General features: G+C 44.0%; 1 protein-coding gene across 1 annotated transcript in view; it reads right to left on the bottom strand.

The window, feature by feature from the left end:
- Nucleotides 1-1,985: 1,985 nt before the first annotated feature.
- ovch1 (ovochymase 1) overlaps nt 1,986-15,663 on the bottom strand; it is a gene marked incomplete at its 3' end in the record, with an annotated part of 75,410 nt that continues 61,732 nt past the window's right edge. The window contains exons 9-12 of the mRNA XM_084330939.1: nt 14,416-14,573; nt 8,024-8,122; nt 3,689-3,825; nt 1,986-2,147 (exon numbers count right to left, since the gene is read on the bottom strand). Coding sequence (XP_084187065.1) covers nt 1,986-2,147; nt 3,689-3,825; nt 8,024-8,122; nt 14,416-14,573 — 556 coding nt within the window. The remainder of the gene's footprint in view (nt 2,148-3,688; nt 3,826-8,023; nt 8,123-14,415; nt 14,574-15,663) is intronic.

Raw genomic sequence — 15,663 nt, 5'->3', positions numbered from 1 at the left:
TAAAATACATCTGGAGGGGATCTTTCAGTGGTCTCTGTCTGAGTTGCAGCTGCAGTGGCGTTTCATCTGGGAGAGGAGCAGGCTGCCACAGTACAGCCAGGGCACAGGAGGAGCAGGCTGCCACAGTACAGCCAGGGCAAAGGAGGAGCAGGCTGCCACAGTACAGCCAGGGCAGGAGCAGGCTGCCACAGTACAGCCAGGGCACAGGAGGAGCAGGCTGCCACAGTACAGCCAGGGCAGGAGCAGGCTGCCACAGTACAGCCAGGGCAAAGGAGGAGCAGGCTGCCACAGTACAGCCAGGGCACAGGAGGAGCAGGCTGCCACAGTACAGCCAGGGCAGGAGCAGGCTGCCACAGTACAGCCAGGGCACAGGAGGAGCAGGCTGCCACAGTACAGCCAGGGCAAAGGAGGAGCAGGCTGCCACAGTACAGCCAGGGCAGGAGCAGGCTGCCACAGTACAGCCAGGGCAAAGGAGGAGCAGGCTGCCACAGCACAGCCAGGGCAAAGGAGGAGCAGGCTGCCACAGCACAGCCAGGGCAAAGGAGGAGCAGGCTGCCACAGTACAGCCAGGGCAGGAGCAGGCTGCCACCGTACAGCCAGGGCAGGAGCAGGCTGCCACCGTACAGCCAGGGCAGGAGCAGGCTGCCACAGTACAGCCAGGGCACAGGAGGAGGCTGCCACAGTACAGCCAGGGCAAATGAACCAACTATCAACCAACCACAGAAGCAAGTGAACTCAGAACCCATCTGTGGTGTTAGTCATTACAATGTTCAACAAGATCACAAGCTGAATGTGTAATATAGGGTTCAATTAGACGTCTCTCTAGTGCAGGGGTTCTCAAACTTCTTTATACCACGACCCCATTTTATTTAGGATTTTTTTTGGGCGACCCCACACTTAATGTATTGCGTCATTTCAACATGGAATTAAGGAATATCAAAATAACAGCACACGTTGTTGAACTTGATCATGCATATTAGAACATTTTATTACAGCACTGTTCTCAAACCCGTAGTTTGAGAACCGCTGCTCTACTGCACTCATCAATATAACGTTTTCTCACCATGCTGTGTGTATTTTTAACAGTCTCATCAGGAAATGTAAATAAGGTACTTAATGGACCACATGGGGGGGAAGAAAAGGTGTGTTATATATATATTTACGTTTCGTATCAGTGAAAGCCCCCCCCCCAAAGAGTTGAACTAACAATGCTTGTGGTAAATGGTAAATGGGTGCATTGCTTTTTCAAACTGCTTTACCGGTTGAAAGAGACATAGAAATTATGTTGATTTAACAACTTCTAGGACGATGACACCCTTGGTGACCAAATCTAGAATGTACTCGTGTTTGGCCCAGATGCATACAGAGATGGCCCAAAGGCATATCGCAAATCAGTCAGCTCTTTGGCACAAGTATCAGAGGGATTACCGATATGTACATCGAAGCCTCCCGAAATCACTTATCAAAATCAGTGGAGATTTTGAATAGTAATTCAGCTAATCCATCTACAATACGAAGCCACTGGAATATTTTGTCGAGTCATACGCGTTGACACTACTCAGGTGGAACTCACCATCAAAGCCTCCCACCTGGGAGAGTACAGGTCAAACATGATGAGTCCAGTGTTTCAGAGTGTGTGATAGAATGTGAGCACCAACTACTGGTCAAAGTAATTACCACATTTTTCTTTAATGGTAAAAGATTATGAAAAAAAGAAGGGTGTCTAGATTTTTGTATCAAGGCAAGAATGACCTTGAACCCACACGTCAAAAAGACTACCGTGGTCCTTTAAAGGAGAGACTTGTTCATAATGACAAATCTAAACTGTACAGTAGTATACTAATTCTATATTAGTTTGGATTTGCACTTTCAATTTATTGGTTGGGCCATTTCTATGGAGCACCATTTCTATCCATCAATGCCTGTAAATAAACTTGAAAACAGATTGTTTATTCAAATTGTTTATTTGATTATACATAAAAGAGTCAGATATCTCCAGTGATATCTGTGATCCAGGGATGATAGGCCGGTATGCTGGAGAAGACGGCAGGCTCGCCAGGGTCACAGCGGTGGTTTCCCCACGTCATCATGCCAAAGAGATAGTAGACTCCATGCTTCTGACAGAACAGAGGAGCACCCGGATCCCCCTGCAGAGAGAGAGAGAGAGGAGAGGGGAGGGAGAGGGAGGAGAGAGAGGAGGGGAGGGAGAGAGAGAGAGGAGGGCAGGGAGGAGGGGAGGGAGGAGAGAGGGAGGAGAGAGAGAGAGGAGGGCAGGGAGGAGGGGAGGGAGGAGAGAGAGGAGGGGAGGGAGAGGAAAGAGGAGGGAGAGAGAGGAGAGGGAGGATTGAGAGAGGAGGGGGAGAGAGACTTAGGATAGCACAGATCTGGTACTTAACTGTCTCAGTTTGTTAGTGAATTGATGATGAAGACTTTATTCCAGACTCAAGGTCATGTGGATGTGGAACGCCCTACCCAAAGCTGTAAAGGAATGTGGATCACTACCCACTTTCAAAACCTCTCTCAAGGGACACCTACGGGAGACTGCAATTCAACACTGGCCCCTGTAAATATCCTAACCCAACCCCCTCCAATGTACAGTAATTTACCTAGTATGGCTTTGTCAATAGTCCAATGTACAATTTTGTTTGTTTGTACAGTGTCTCCCCCCCCCCCTCAATGTACAGTTTTGCTTGTTTATACAGTGTGCCCCCCCAACCACCTCCAATGTAGATTACCCAGTATGGTTGTCAATATCCCAGTGTACCCAACCCCCCCCCACCCAACCTCCTCCAATGTACAGTTTCTACGTCAAATGTATATACTCCCTTTTCCTGACTCCTTCTGTATCACAAACAGTACTGTATTTGCAAATCTGGTATGTCATAAATGTATAGATGTAGCAGTACTGTCTATCTGTATGTCATGTATGTCATATGTTACGATGAATTGAAAATGGGGGACCCTGATGTAAACAAGACGAAAGTCTTTCTCTGGTCTGCATCCCCTTAACAATTGTATGTATTGAGCTGTACTGTACTGTACCCATTCTGCAATCTGTTAATAAAGTTTTCATTCATTCATTCATTCATACCCATTCTGCAATCTGTTAATAAAGTTTTCAATCAATCAATCAATCAAGGTCCATATTACACCCATAAAAACAATACAAAAACAAGGACAACAACATAGATTAAAATACATAAGGGCATCAATTCCAATGTTTCCACAAACCAGAGGAGTACCTTGTATCGCTTTGTTTGACATCAGTAATGGCACCTATTATCCCGTTTTATTTTTGTTTTACTTAATAGTCGACACATACATTTAAACATCAAGTTCCTCAGCAGAGCATGGAAGGTGGGGACATTTTCTGTCACATATAGCTTGCACTAGTCCATCTTGGGAGCTTAAGGAGGATCCTAAATGCATCATTATTATGCTACCTGCAGTTTTCACATTTTTGCTGAGCTATAATTACACCAGAGGTGGGCAGTATAAAGCGGAGTACAATAGGCTCTGAACAGGCTTATTTTCACATTATCTGTACACGCATAACATTTTCGTGCCAGCATATTGGCCTGTGCATACAGTTTCCCAAGAGAGTGGTCACTATGTAGTTTAGCCGCAGGGCTCAAGCTACTTCTTATCCTATACTGAAACACTTTTGTTTCAGCACAGTGTTTCTCACCATGCAGGAGGCAGAGGCGGCTGCGTCGGCACAGAGATGCTCGTCTGTGATGAGGCCCTCTCCCCAGCGCTGTCTGCAGACCGTCTGGTTGACCAGGCCCAGCTTGGCCTGGTGCAGGGTGTCTGGACTGACATCCACTAGGGGGAGACATGAAACATTGATATGTTAAATCAAATCGTTTCATGGGGACTTTACATTTGACATTTTGTCATTTAGCTGATGCTTTTATCCAAAGCGACTTACAAGTTCTGTACGACAAGTCAGCAGGAAGGGTACAAATCAAACAGTTCTGAAACTTGGGTGCTGCAGTGTTGAGTGCACAGTAGTACAGTAAAGACATATTAGTATAGTAGGAAGAGTGCATGATAGTATAAGACAGTAAGAAGTAAAAAATAAATAAAAATAAATTATTATTAATTATTCATTTCAGATATTGATTGGAGAAGTGTGTTTTTAGTCGACAGTGAAAGATTGATTGGGTTTCGGGGCCTAACTGTGGTGGGAAGTTCGTTCCACCATTGTGGAGCGAGGACCGAGAATAGGTGGCTTCTCTGATGACTGATGACTTTAAATCTGTTGACCTGCTTCCGTTCTTGGCGTTTTTATGCATGGGGACGCATGGCTACAGTGTGTGGACAATGGAGACATTTTCGGTTCAGAATTGTGGGGTCTCTCAGCCTTTTGCACCCTGCATCATGTCCCATTTGGTAATAGGAAGGTTCCCGGTTCGATTCCCACTCCCCCCGGCAGCGCGTCGAAGTGTCATTGAGCAAGACACTTAACCCCTAACTGCTCCCAATGAGCAGGTTGGCACCTTGCATGATTGCCTCTGCTGTCGGTGTGTGAATGTGTGAGTGAATGGGTGAATGTGAGGAACAAAATTGTAAAGTGCTTTGGATAAAAGCGCTATATAAATGCACCATTTACTATTTACTCTACCATAAGTCATTCAACACCATGGTGCCTTTTACTTTTGCTAACAATAATCTATTACTCTACCATAAGTCCTTCAAATTCACGAATCAACCGGGAGCACCCTCGAGTTAATAACATGAACAAGCACGCCCAGCAGAAGTTCAATGTGCGAGGCTTGCAGGAGAGTGTTAGCGAAAGTAAAAGGTGTAATAATAATAATACATCCTATTTATAAGGCGCCTTTCAGGACACTCAAGGTCACTGTACAACAATTAATAACAGTTAATTTACAATCACAATCAAATTTACAATAAAATCAGACATACACCCGCCTAAACAGGTGGGTTTTGAGGTGGGTTTTAAATGGGATGATGGAGTCAATGTTCCTGATGTCGGGGGGCAGAGCAGCTGAAGGCTCTTGACCCCATGGTGGACAGACGGGCTGGGGGGACGGTCAGGTTGATGGAGGAGGCAGACCTGAGGGACCGGGTGGGAATGTTAATGTGGAGGAGGTTGGAGAGGCGAGGTTATGGATGGCCTTGAATGTATGGAGGAGGATCTTGTAATCAATGCGGTGTTTGATGGGAAACCAGTGGAGTTGGCGTAGAACAGGGGTGATGTGGCTGATGACAGGGGTTCTGGTTATTATACGGGCAGCAGCGTTCTGGACCAGGTGGAGCTTATGGAGGAGTTTGTGGGGGAGACCAAAGAGAAGGGAGTTGCAGTAATCCAAGCGGGTGTCCTGGTTTTCACAAGAGCAAACCTGTGCCCAGCAACTTGCAGGTTTCATGGAGTATTTCAAACCCTTTTTCAACATCAATAGCAGTGTGAATGGCGTTTAGTGATGTAGGCTGAGATCAGCCAAAACACACACCGTATACACTTATAAACAGAAATTAAAAAGGGAACACGTCAACATTATGGGGAATGTTACCGTCTTCTCCAGAGTCAGACGCGTTCAGTAGAAAGCAACCTAGCTTAGCACAAATGTGTAATTGGAGAAGACGGTAAGCACATTTCCCATAATGTTTGCATGTTCCTTTAGTGGGTGGTGAGCTGGATAATCTAGAGGTGGTGGCTGACAGGAGGATGAGGAAAAAAGCTAGAAGCCATCCTGGAGAACCCCTCTCACCCCCTCTACGAGGAGCTGGCCAGAATGAAGAGCACATTCAGCCTAAGACTCATCCCCCCCCCCCCCCGACACACCACAAACCGTCTGGGCCGGTCCTTTATACCGGCAGCCATCAGGCTCTACAACAAAGGGCTTGGGCGGCCGGAGCGGCCGGTTCTGCTGCCAGAGCTATCACTGTCTCAACTCGGGACATGAGAACTAGAGACTCACATCAACGACTATCTTGGTTCTATCTTGATTCTTTGCACTAGAGAGACTCATAACACTGGTCTATCTTGTGTTTGTACTTTTTATATTACTATTTTATATTTATATTACTTTATTTATTACTTTATTATTATTATTATTATTATATTTTATATTACTATATTGTACTGTACTGTGAATCTATGCATCCCCCACCCTGTACCCCCCCCCCCCCCATGCTGCTCTGACACCTGAATTTCCCCTAGGGGATCAATAAAGGATTATCTTATTTTTTTTATATATATATATATATATATATATTTTTTTTTAAACATACACATAAACATAACATAAAATTAGATATACAAGCATTAATTAACAGTACACATCCAATTAAATCACCATTTAAATAAATGTATTATAAGAGATATATACCTAATACCTGCTATCTAATACCCTACACACATATGCTCTCGCTCGCTCCCCCCCCCCCCCCGGACCCGCCACTTGGATAATCCATCCATTATCATTCGCTCCTTACCAGGCACTACCATTATATGCTAGCTTTTATTCTCTCCACCACCTCTAACCACATTTCAATTTTGGATTCACTGACACCTAAAATCCTTGCTGTAGATATTTCTAGATAAATCACATCGAGATATGTAAGAATCCAAACCTTCCTACAAATTTTTTCCGGTTGAAACCATCGTGATGCTATCTAGCTTTTTAGCCGCTGTGATACCAGATAAAACTAATCTCTTTAGCTGTATAGGGACTGCAAACTCAAGAACATCATTCAACAGCAATACAGAGGGGTGTACAGGTATATTCAGAATTAAGAAATTTGATAATTGCTGGGACACTTCTTTCCAGAATATCTTAACTGGTGGGCAATCCCAGTACATGTGCATAAATGTACCCTCATCCCCATTTGTACATAAGGAGCATCTGGAGTCTTATTCTGTTCAATCTTATAGGAGTCAGGTATGTCCTATGAATATAGTTAAGATTGATTTGTTGATGGTCCGGGTTACGTGACGCAAGTCGAAGGTTTGCCCAGGCTTCTTGCCAATCAAAATTTATTTCCAGGTCTGGTATATCCCTCCTCCAGACTGAGTCTAGGGGGAGGATTTCATACGAGGACGTTAGTAATTGATGATAAAAATCTGATACAAAACCTCTCGATGTCTCTCTTTCATAGAAGAATGTGGTATCTGTGGTGTTCAATTGGTATCCTTAATGGGACTCCATGAGCCTTCAAACATACCTAGTCCAATAACTGTGCGTAAAAATAATATTTGGATCTGGTGAGATTACATTTTGTATGTATTTCTTCATATCTACAAAAACCCTGTTTGTTGAAAACATCTCCTAATGTCTGTATGCCCTCCTTTTCCCATTTAGGGTATCTTATAGGTCGTTTTCCAATCAGGAGTGCATTGTTATTGAATAGGGGAGTATGACTGCCATTTATGTGGGTTCGAATATTTTTTTTGTGTTTCACGCCATATCCGGATCGCATGAGTAATAATGGGGCCAAATTTCAATTCGCATTGCTTAATTGATAATTTTGTGTATACTATGTCCTGCAGTCTATGTGGTGCTACTATATTTACTTCTAAATTTCTCCAGGATACTGATGCTTGGGAATCAAACCAGGTTGTCAGTGGTCTTAAAGTGTACGCCTTAAAATAGTTGTAAAAATCTGGAAATGCCATACCTCCATCGGCTTTGTTTCTCTGTGCGGTGGATCTTTTTATACGTGGTGGTTTGTTATTCCAAATAAATTTGTATGCGGTAGAGTGTAATTTTTTCCAGTAACCATCTGGAGGGGGTAACGGTAGCATTGAACAGAAGAAGTTGATTCTAGGTAGGACATCCATCTTAACTATTGATACCCGTGCCTGAACTGAGTTTTTAAGTTTTGACCACCTGTCAAAGTCGTATTTGATCTTATTTTGGATTTTTATGTATGGATTATCTTATCTTATCTTATCTTAAATACAAGGGGCAATCGCCGGAAGAGCCCAAATTAGACGGTATTGTCCTTTAAGTAAAGGAACAGTGTGCAGTTCCTCCACCACTGCAGCTAAACGTACCTGTTGCTCTGGTGGAGCCCCAGCCTGTCGTGACACAAGACCAGCTGTCATCCAGCTCCACGTCTTCATCCGGAACACAGATCGGGGAAACGGAAGCACCTGGGTACAGGTCAGAGGTCAGAGAGACTACAAGAGAAACATGCTTCACGACATCACGTGAACATCTTTTATCCCCGACCTTCTGCGGAGTTTCTTTCTTTTAGCTTGTTTTTTCTTTTTTCATGGATTCGTTCGCTAGTCGTAAGTGTAGCACTTGTGTCACTAACAGTAACAGCTGTTCGCCACGGACCAGTTCTAGGTGAGGAGAGGAGTAATATACACAGTTAAAACGGAGTAGTAGACCAAAGACAAGGTCATAACAGTGACCGGTAGTTTATTCACAACAGCGCTAGCTAGACAATTACAATACATACAAACGTAAAGTGAAGTATCCCTTTTTGGTTCTTTTCCTAACCACTCCCTCTTTCAGGAAGGTTAATTCGATATCAAGTCCTAGGTTGATTGGATCAACACATTAGGTTTGGTTCAGACGTCTCTGAGGTTGTCACTAGCTAAAAGCTAGGTTTAAGGTTGGACATTAGATGTATCCCTTTTTTGTGAGTAACTCATTATCTTTCTTCTGCAATTGCAGATCAGTAAACTCTATAATAGTTTATCATTCAGTAAACTAAACTCTATATCAGTTTATCATTTCAATAGGTAAGTGTTTAAACATATTAATTTAAACCTTTAAGTGTGCAGGGAATGCAAGTACCTTATTAGGTGAAATGACCCTTTAAACTCTTCCTTTGCAGGTGTAATACGAACAAAGTACCAATAGAAATATTCAAGGTTATAGGAATGCAAATACCTTATCAGGTGGAATGACCCTTTAAACCATCTTTCTTTACAGGAGAACCAGCAGTGATTCAACTATAATCAATATGTTATCAGTGAGATTCAAGTATCTTACAGGGTACATTGACCCTTTAACTCGTCCTCTTTACAGGATAACATCAGTAGTTCAGGTATCTTACTGGGTGCATTTACCCTTTAACTCTCCCTCTTATAGGAGAAATAGCAGTGGTTCAAGTATCTTACTGGGTGCATTTACCCTTTAACTCTCCCTTCGTATAGGAGAAATATCAGTGGTTCAAGTATCTTACTGGGTGCATTAATCAAATACAAAATACAATATCAAAATACAGAAGGTGAAACGGGGTCAAAGCCCTTGGAAGTCCTTGTGTTCTCGTTCAATCAGTTTGTGTCATAGAAAAGGATATGATGGTCCTTGGAAGTTCTTGTGACTCAAGTTCAATTAGTTCGTTAATTCCTGATCCACCTCCTCACTGGGAATGAGGAAGGCAATTTCACAATCCTACCAGGCTGTTGAGGCAACAGGTGTTGAGGCAACATGGGTAATCAGATCAGGCCGGCATAGCCTTGATCTAGATCTGAGGTTCAGTGGGTTGGCTCGCCATCTTGCGTCTGTCCGGCACACTGCCTCAACACTCGTGGGCACACACGTGGTGAATGGTGGTTGGCCGGGACTCCTGGGAACTTCTTCCCCGGGGGTGGAATGGGGTGCTAGAAAAACCTGGCCAAAACCGCTTCCGGAAATGGTATGCTCTTTAACTGCAACAACTTCTTCGGTTTTGTAACTGGGGGAATCTTTTATGACTGTTTGATAACTATTTCGTGGTGCTAGTTCATTTCAGTATCCAGCAGCATTCAGCTGTGTCAGTCTCGTTTCAATCTGTAATCTCATCTGCCATATGGCAAGGCTCACCTGCCGTAAGGCAAGGCGTGGCTGTCGTGACACCTATCTCGCGTCATGAGGTAATTTAAAAAGGGCAGTGAGGCAATTCAAGGATTTGGTCAACCATTGCTAATCTCATGAATATACATATGACCCAATAACATTAACTATTTATGTTCTTACACAATGGCATTAACTATTTATGTTCCTATAACTAAATAGTTATGAATCTGAAACCTGGGTTACATAAGGATCTGTAGCCAAAGGTTTGAAATGAAATGAAACCGACCTGCTCTTTTTCAGCAATACCCTGGTTTGCACTTTGCACGGTTGAAACAGTCACACCTGTGACCCGAGTATGTTATAGAAAATATTATACGCGTCATCCTATTACATCATTTGTACAGCTTACTGGGCATGTGTACAAAGCTTTAACTAGTTTAACTAGTCAAGACACTATGCGACATTGCGACAGTCTTAAAACAACTCTTCTTAAGGTTAAAAGAGTCTTAAAACAACTTAAGGGTCAGGACAGCTTGACTTAGATATGACATGTCCAAGAAAATCACATCTCGTTATTTTCTTGTCAGATACGACAAAACCCATAATCTCATCTTTGTTTTCCTTTCTTGTCATATGTTATTAATTTGTCATCTTTTGTCGTCATGTCAAACTGTGTATTTATTGTAAGTCTGACCAGTGCTCGCTCTCACTTTTCTGGTCAGACGCTCGTGTTTCACTCGTCTCCAATTGTAAACTGAGGATACTTTTCTGTGGCCACAGAAAATAAACTACTATCTGAATTTCTACAGTTCACCGTCTTGGCTCCTTTAAAATATTCCACAACAAGTACAACCGCTTTTCTACTCTTGACCATTGAGCAGCTCCACTGGAGTGGTTGGCGGCTTCAGGTGCCTTGCTCAAGGGGCATTTCAACAGTAGTTGTTGACACCAATGATTACATCCAGCAACCCAAATCCTGGGGCTGTCAAAGCACAATACAGGCCTTGCACGTAATGGCTGTAGTTCTCCTTCTTCCAGTATGGCTGCCTGTAACCATTGTTCCAGGGGTGTAAAAAGTACCCAGAAATGATACTTAAGTGAAAGTATGTGTCCCGTCTCAAAATCCTACTCTAAAAGTCAGAGTATCTGGCTAAAAACACACTTGAGTAAAAGTCCAAACGTTTAACTTTCTACTTTTTCTTATTCCGGGGCAATGAAATGTTCCGTTTCGTCCTCTTCATCACTCGTACTATCGTTTGTGGCCATCTTCTGTAGCTTGTCACTCTGATTTTCTATTCTTCTGATAGCAGGTGTTTAATCAAAGATCCCCGCTTTCTAGTCTTGCACAAGGACCAATCAGCATGGGTATGGGCGGGTTCATTTTCCATTGATCGGGATTTGATTGGCTGTTTTTAAATAAAGAGCGGCCGCAGGATTAATACCGTTAATGTTAGTTCGGCCAGAGAAACAAATATACTAATTAAAATGGTTGGACCGGTGAGATTTGTACTTTGTAGGTGTGCATTTTAAATGTAAGGAGTAAAAAGTATGTTTTTAGTTTTTTTATGTAAAAGTACAAGTACATGTATACAAACCTAATACTTGAGTGAAGTACAAATCCCCAAAAACAGTACTTAAGTATTGTAACTAAGTACAATTAAAATGTTTTAATAAAAAGCCTACCATTGGTCAATTGCCCCCAAATATGACTTTAAAAACCCAGAACTTTTCAATAAATTATTATTATTATAACTTATTGTGTGCATTCTGCTTCTGAAATTGATTATATATTGCTGTTAGAACAGTTAAGATACTCTGGGATTGGGGTTAATTAATATTTATTAAATAATTATTAGTAACCTATACATAATAAAGAGACCATGTGCCGTTTGAAATCGAATAGAGCTGAATTCAATGAATTTGAACCATTTATGAATTGCATTTACACAGTTTGTTAAATAGAATTAGCTCATAGTTAAAAAATTACCAGATGATGCTCAGTTTTTACAGTACGCATAGAATGCATATTTAGAGATCGTCTACGTCAGTGGTTCCCAAACTTCTTGTTTATGCGGACCACTAGATTGTTATTCAGATTCAGATTACTTTATTCACCATATTGTATATACAAATGGAACGTGATTCGACATTACAGTGCATGATTTTTTTCACAAATAGGAATAAACAATAATAAATAAATAAGTGCAAAACAGGACAGAACAGTGAGACAACAATAAGACAGTAAAGTGCAGTGGTTGGGGACATGGATACAGTGCAGCACAGTTCAAGTCCAGAGGTCCAGCCCTAGCAGCTCGCCATAGAGGGTGGTATGGGGGGGGGAGCAGGGGGACACCTGACTCGTTTACCAGGCGAGCTGCTGAGGGGAAGAAACTGAGTCTATGGCGGGACTTTAATGTCTTGGGCAGCCGTAGCCGCCTGCCGTGGGGGATCATGATGAAGAGGCCGTGACCCGGGTGGGCGGGGTCTGCCATGATCTTCCTCGCCCTCCTCAAGGCCCTGATGGAATGTAGGGACTCGAGGGAGGGAAGGGGGAAGCCGATCACCCTCTCCGCTGATCGCATCACCCGCTGCAGCTTGGCCTTGTCCCTGACCGTGGCTGCAGGGAACCAGGTGATGATGGAGAGGGTGAGGATGGACTGGATGATGGCGGTGTAAAACTGGACCAGCATAGTCCTCGGCAGCTAGAACTTCCTCAGCTGATGTAGGAAGAACATCCTCTTCCGGGCCTTTTTGTTGAGAGCGATGGTGTTCAGCTCCCATTTCAGGTCCCGGGAGAGTGTCATGCCGAGGAAGCGACAGGACTCCACAGAGGCCACCGGGGTGCCTCCCAGAATGATTGGGGTGGGGGGGGGTGCCTTCCGCCTGAAGTCCACCACCATCTCCACTGTTTTCTGGGCGTTGAGGTCCAGGTTGTTGCAGCTACACCAGCTCTGCAGCCTCTCGATCTCCCTCCTGTAGGCGGACTCGTCCCCCCTGGATATGAGACCCACCAGGGTGGTATCGTCCGCAAACTTCAGGAGTTTGACCGATGGCGATGGGTGCAGAGAAACGCAGCTGTTGGTGTACAGGGAGAATAGTAGTGGGGACAGAACGCAGCCCTGTGGGGAGCCAGTACTGATGGACTTGGGAGATCGGAGATGTTGATTCCCAACTTCACCCGCTGTGACCAGTTAGTCGGGAAGTCCGTAATCCACCTGCAGGTATAGTCCGGCACCTGCAGCAGGGACATCTGATGCTCCAGGATGTGCGGGAGGATGGTGTTGAAGGCCAAGCTGAAGTCCACCAACAGAATCCTGGCGTAGGTCCCTGCAGTGTCCAGGTGTTCCAGGACATAATGCAGAGCCATGTTCACAGCATCGTCCGTGGAATGGTTGGCTCTGTATGCAAACTGCAGGGGGTCTAGAAGAGGGTCTGTAGTGGACTTCAGGTGGGCCAGGACAAGGCGCTCAAAGACCTTCATGACCACAGACGTCAGGGCGACCGGTCTGTAGTCATTAAGGCCTGTGACCTTGGCCTTCTTGGGGACGGGGATGATGGTCGAGGCCTTAAAACACGCTGGGACCCGACACAGCTCCAGTGAGGTGTTAAAAATGTTAGTAAACACTGGGGACAGCTGGTCGGCGCAGTGCTTCAAGGTGGCAGGTGAAATAGAGTCAGGACCGGCTGCCTTCCGGGGGTTTTGACTCTTGAACAGGTGGTTCACCTCTCTTTCTGTGACGGAGAGGGGGGGAGGGGTGGCGGGAGAGGGGAAGGGGAAGGGGGGGGGGGGTGTTAGGGGGGATCTTACCACTGGGGACCGGGGGGGGGGGGGGGGGTGATTGTGGTCTGGGGGTGTGAGGAAAGGGGGCAAACATGCAGTAGAATTAATTGAGCTCATTAGCAAGGAGAATGTTGTCAGACGTCTGTGGGGATTTTGGCTTGTAGTTACTGATGATTTTGAGGCCTTTCCAGACTGAGGAGGAGTTCCCCTCGGAGAACTGCAGCTGCAGTTTCCCCGAGAAGCGCTGTTTCGCCTCCTTCACTGCCCTCTCAAATCTGTACATGGCCTCCTTAAAACTAGCCTTGTCCCCACTACGTCTGGCCTTCTCCTTCCAAATTATCAGCTGTCGCAGCTGGGCTGTAAACCAGGGCTTGTCGTTGTTGTCGACTTTCCTGGAGCGGGAGGGGACACACGCCTCCTCACAGAAGCTGACAAATGACATCACAGTCTCTGTGTAATCGTCCAGATTGTTGCCAGCCTCTGGCCCCGCCCACTCCAGGAAACCCTCAAGAACATTTGTGGACCACCTCGTATGAAAATCGTTGTCCCTTCCATTGTCATGTACAAACAATGGTTGCTATGTTACAGGCAGCCATGCTGCAAGAAAGAACTACACAAACCTTCCATGCAAAGCCTAAATTAAAACCCCACAATTGCCATGGTTACCAATCAGAAAACCTGTTCTTCTTCCTGAAAGGTTGACTCTCTGTAGCTACAAAGTCTTGATCTGAAAGCGGTGCTATGCGACAGATGGGCCACACAAAGATAGATATAAATACACACATACAGTACATCACATGAGGTTAACTAAATCTCTGAACCACGGATTTAAACCAAACGCTTGACTTGGCAGGAGTTCCGGTTCCGTACCTAATCTGGCAGGCACGCTGAGGCGGAGCAGGGAGAGGTCGGAGGTCGGGGGGGAGCTGCGGCCCTGCGGCAGGCTGAACACTTCCGCCACAGGGATGTTCTGAGAGGTCATGAACCTCAGGTCATGGGCTCCAAGCACCACCGTGTCACCATTAGCCCTGGAGAGGAGAGGAGAAGAGAATTTCTTTATTTCAGATCCCCATTAGTCACTGCCTCAGCAGCGACTATTCTTCCTGGGGTCTGGATACAAACATAAAAATCAAACAAGAATAATCAATAAAACAACATAAAATAAAACAAATATCAATAAAACACCAATAAAATATACAAACAAATATAGAACAATAAACTAATCAAAATCAGACAAACAAATATAGAACAATAACAAATATACAAACATAGAACAAATCAAATATCAATAAAACAACAAATATCAATAAAACAAACGGAAACATCTCAGAGAAAACTAAAACTTGTTAAAAAACAGCTCGACATTCCATATACTAATATTCCTTATAACCATTAGACAAAGTCATTCCAAATTAATACATAACCCAACACAATAATTCATTCATCAGACACAGATTAGACTTAACCAAAATCAATCTCTTTCTGCATTACAGCTTTTCTTAGTCTCTGAATCCAACTTTACTGGTAATTGAAACTAAATATTGTGGAAGTCTATTCCAGTAGGACATTGCCCTGTACATTACAGTCTTCTTTCAATCAATCAATCATTCAAATCCTTTATTTAACCAGATAAGCATCATTGAGATTAAAATCTCTTTTTCAAGAGAGATCTGGCCAAGCAAGGCGGCAGAAAGTTTCAACATATAAAAGAAAATACAGATAAAACATTTACAGCAAGCTCCAATTTCAGGCAAGTTATCAAACAGGCAAATTATCAAACACAGTTGCACTGTCCGAGGGAACTGAGTTCGTAGGATTTTAAAATGGCTTTGAATTCTCCGAGGGTGACCAGTCATGGTAATTTTAGGTCTTCCTGTATCTTGTTCCAGGATGAAGGAGCAGCATATTTAAAAGCCCTTTTTCCCCCAATTCAGTTCTCATATGGGGAACTTCCAGTGTTAGAGCAGCTTGAGAACGAAGGGCATACTTATATTGCTTCGTGCACAGAAGCACACTTAGGTACGAGGGAACCAGTTTAAGCAGAGCTTTGTGCAAGAGAGAGCCATCGAGAAAATCGCCGTATTTGTAGAGATGGGTAACTTGCAATGGTATATAGGG

Source organism: Notolepis coatsorum, assembly GCF_963971535.1.
Source record: "Notolepis coatsorum genome assembly, chromosome: 15".
Lineage (NCBI taxonomy): Eukaryota > Metazoa > Chordata > Actinopteri > Aulopiformes > Paralepididae > Notolepis > Notolepis coatsorum.
This window is presented reverse-complemented; position numbering and strand designations above follow the sequence as displayed.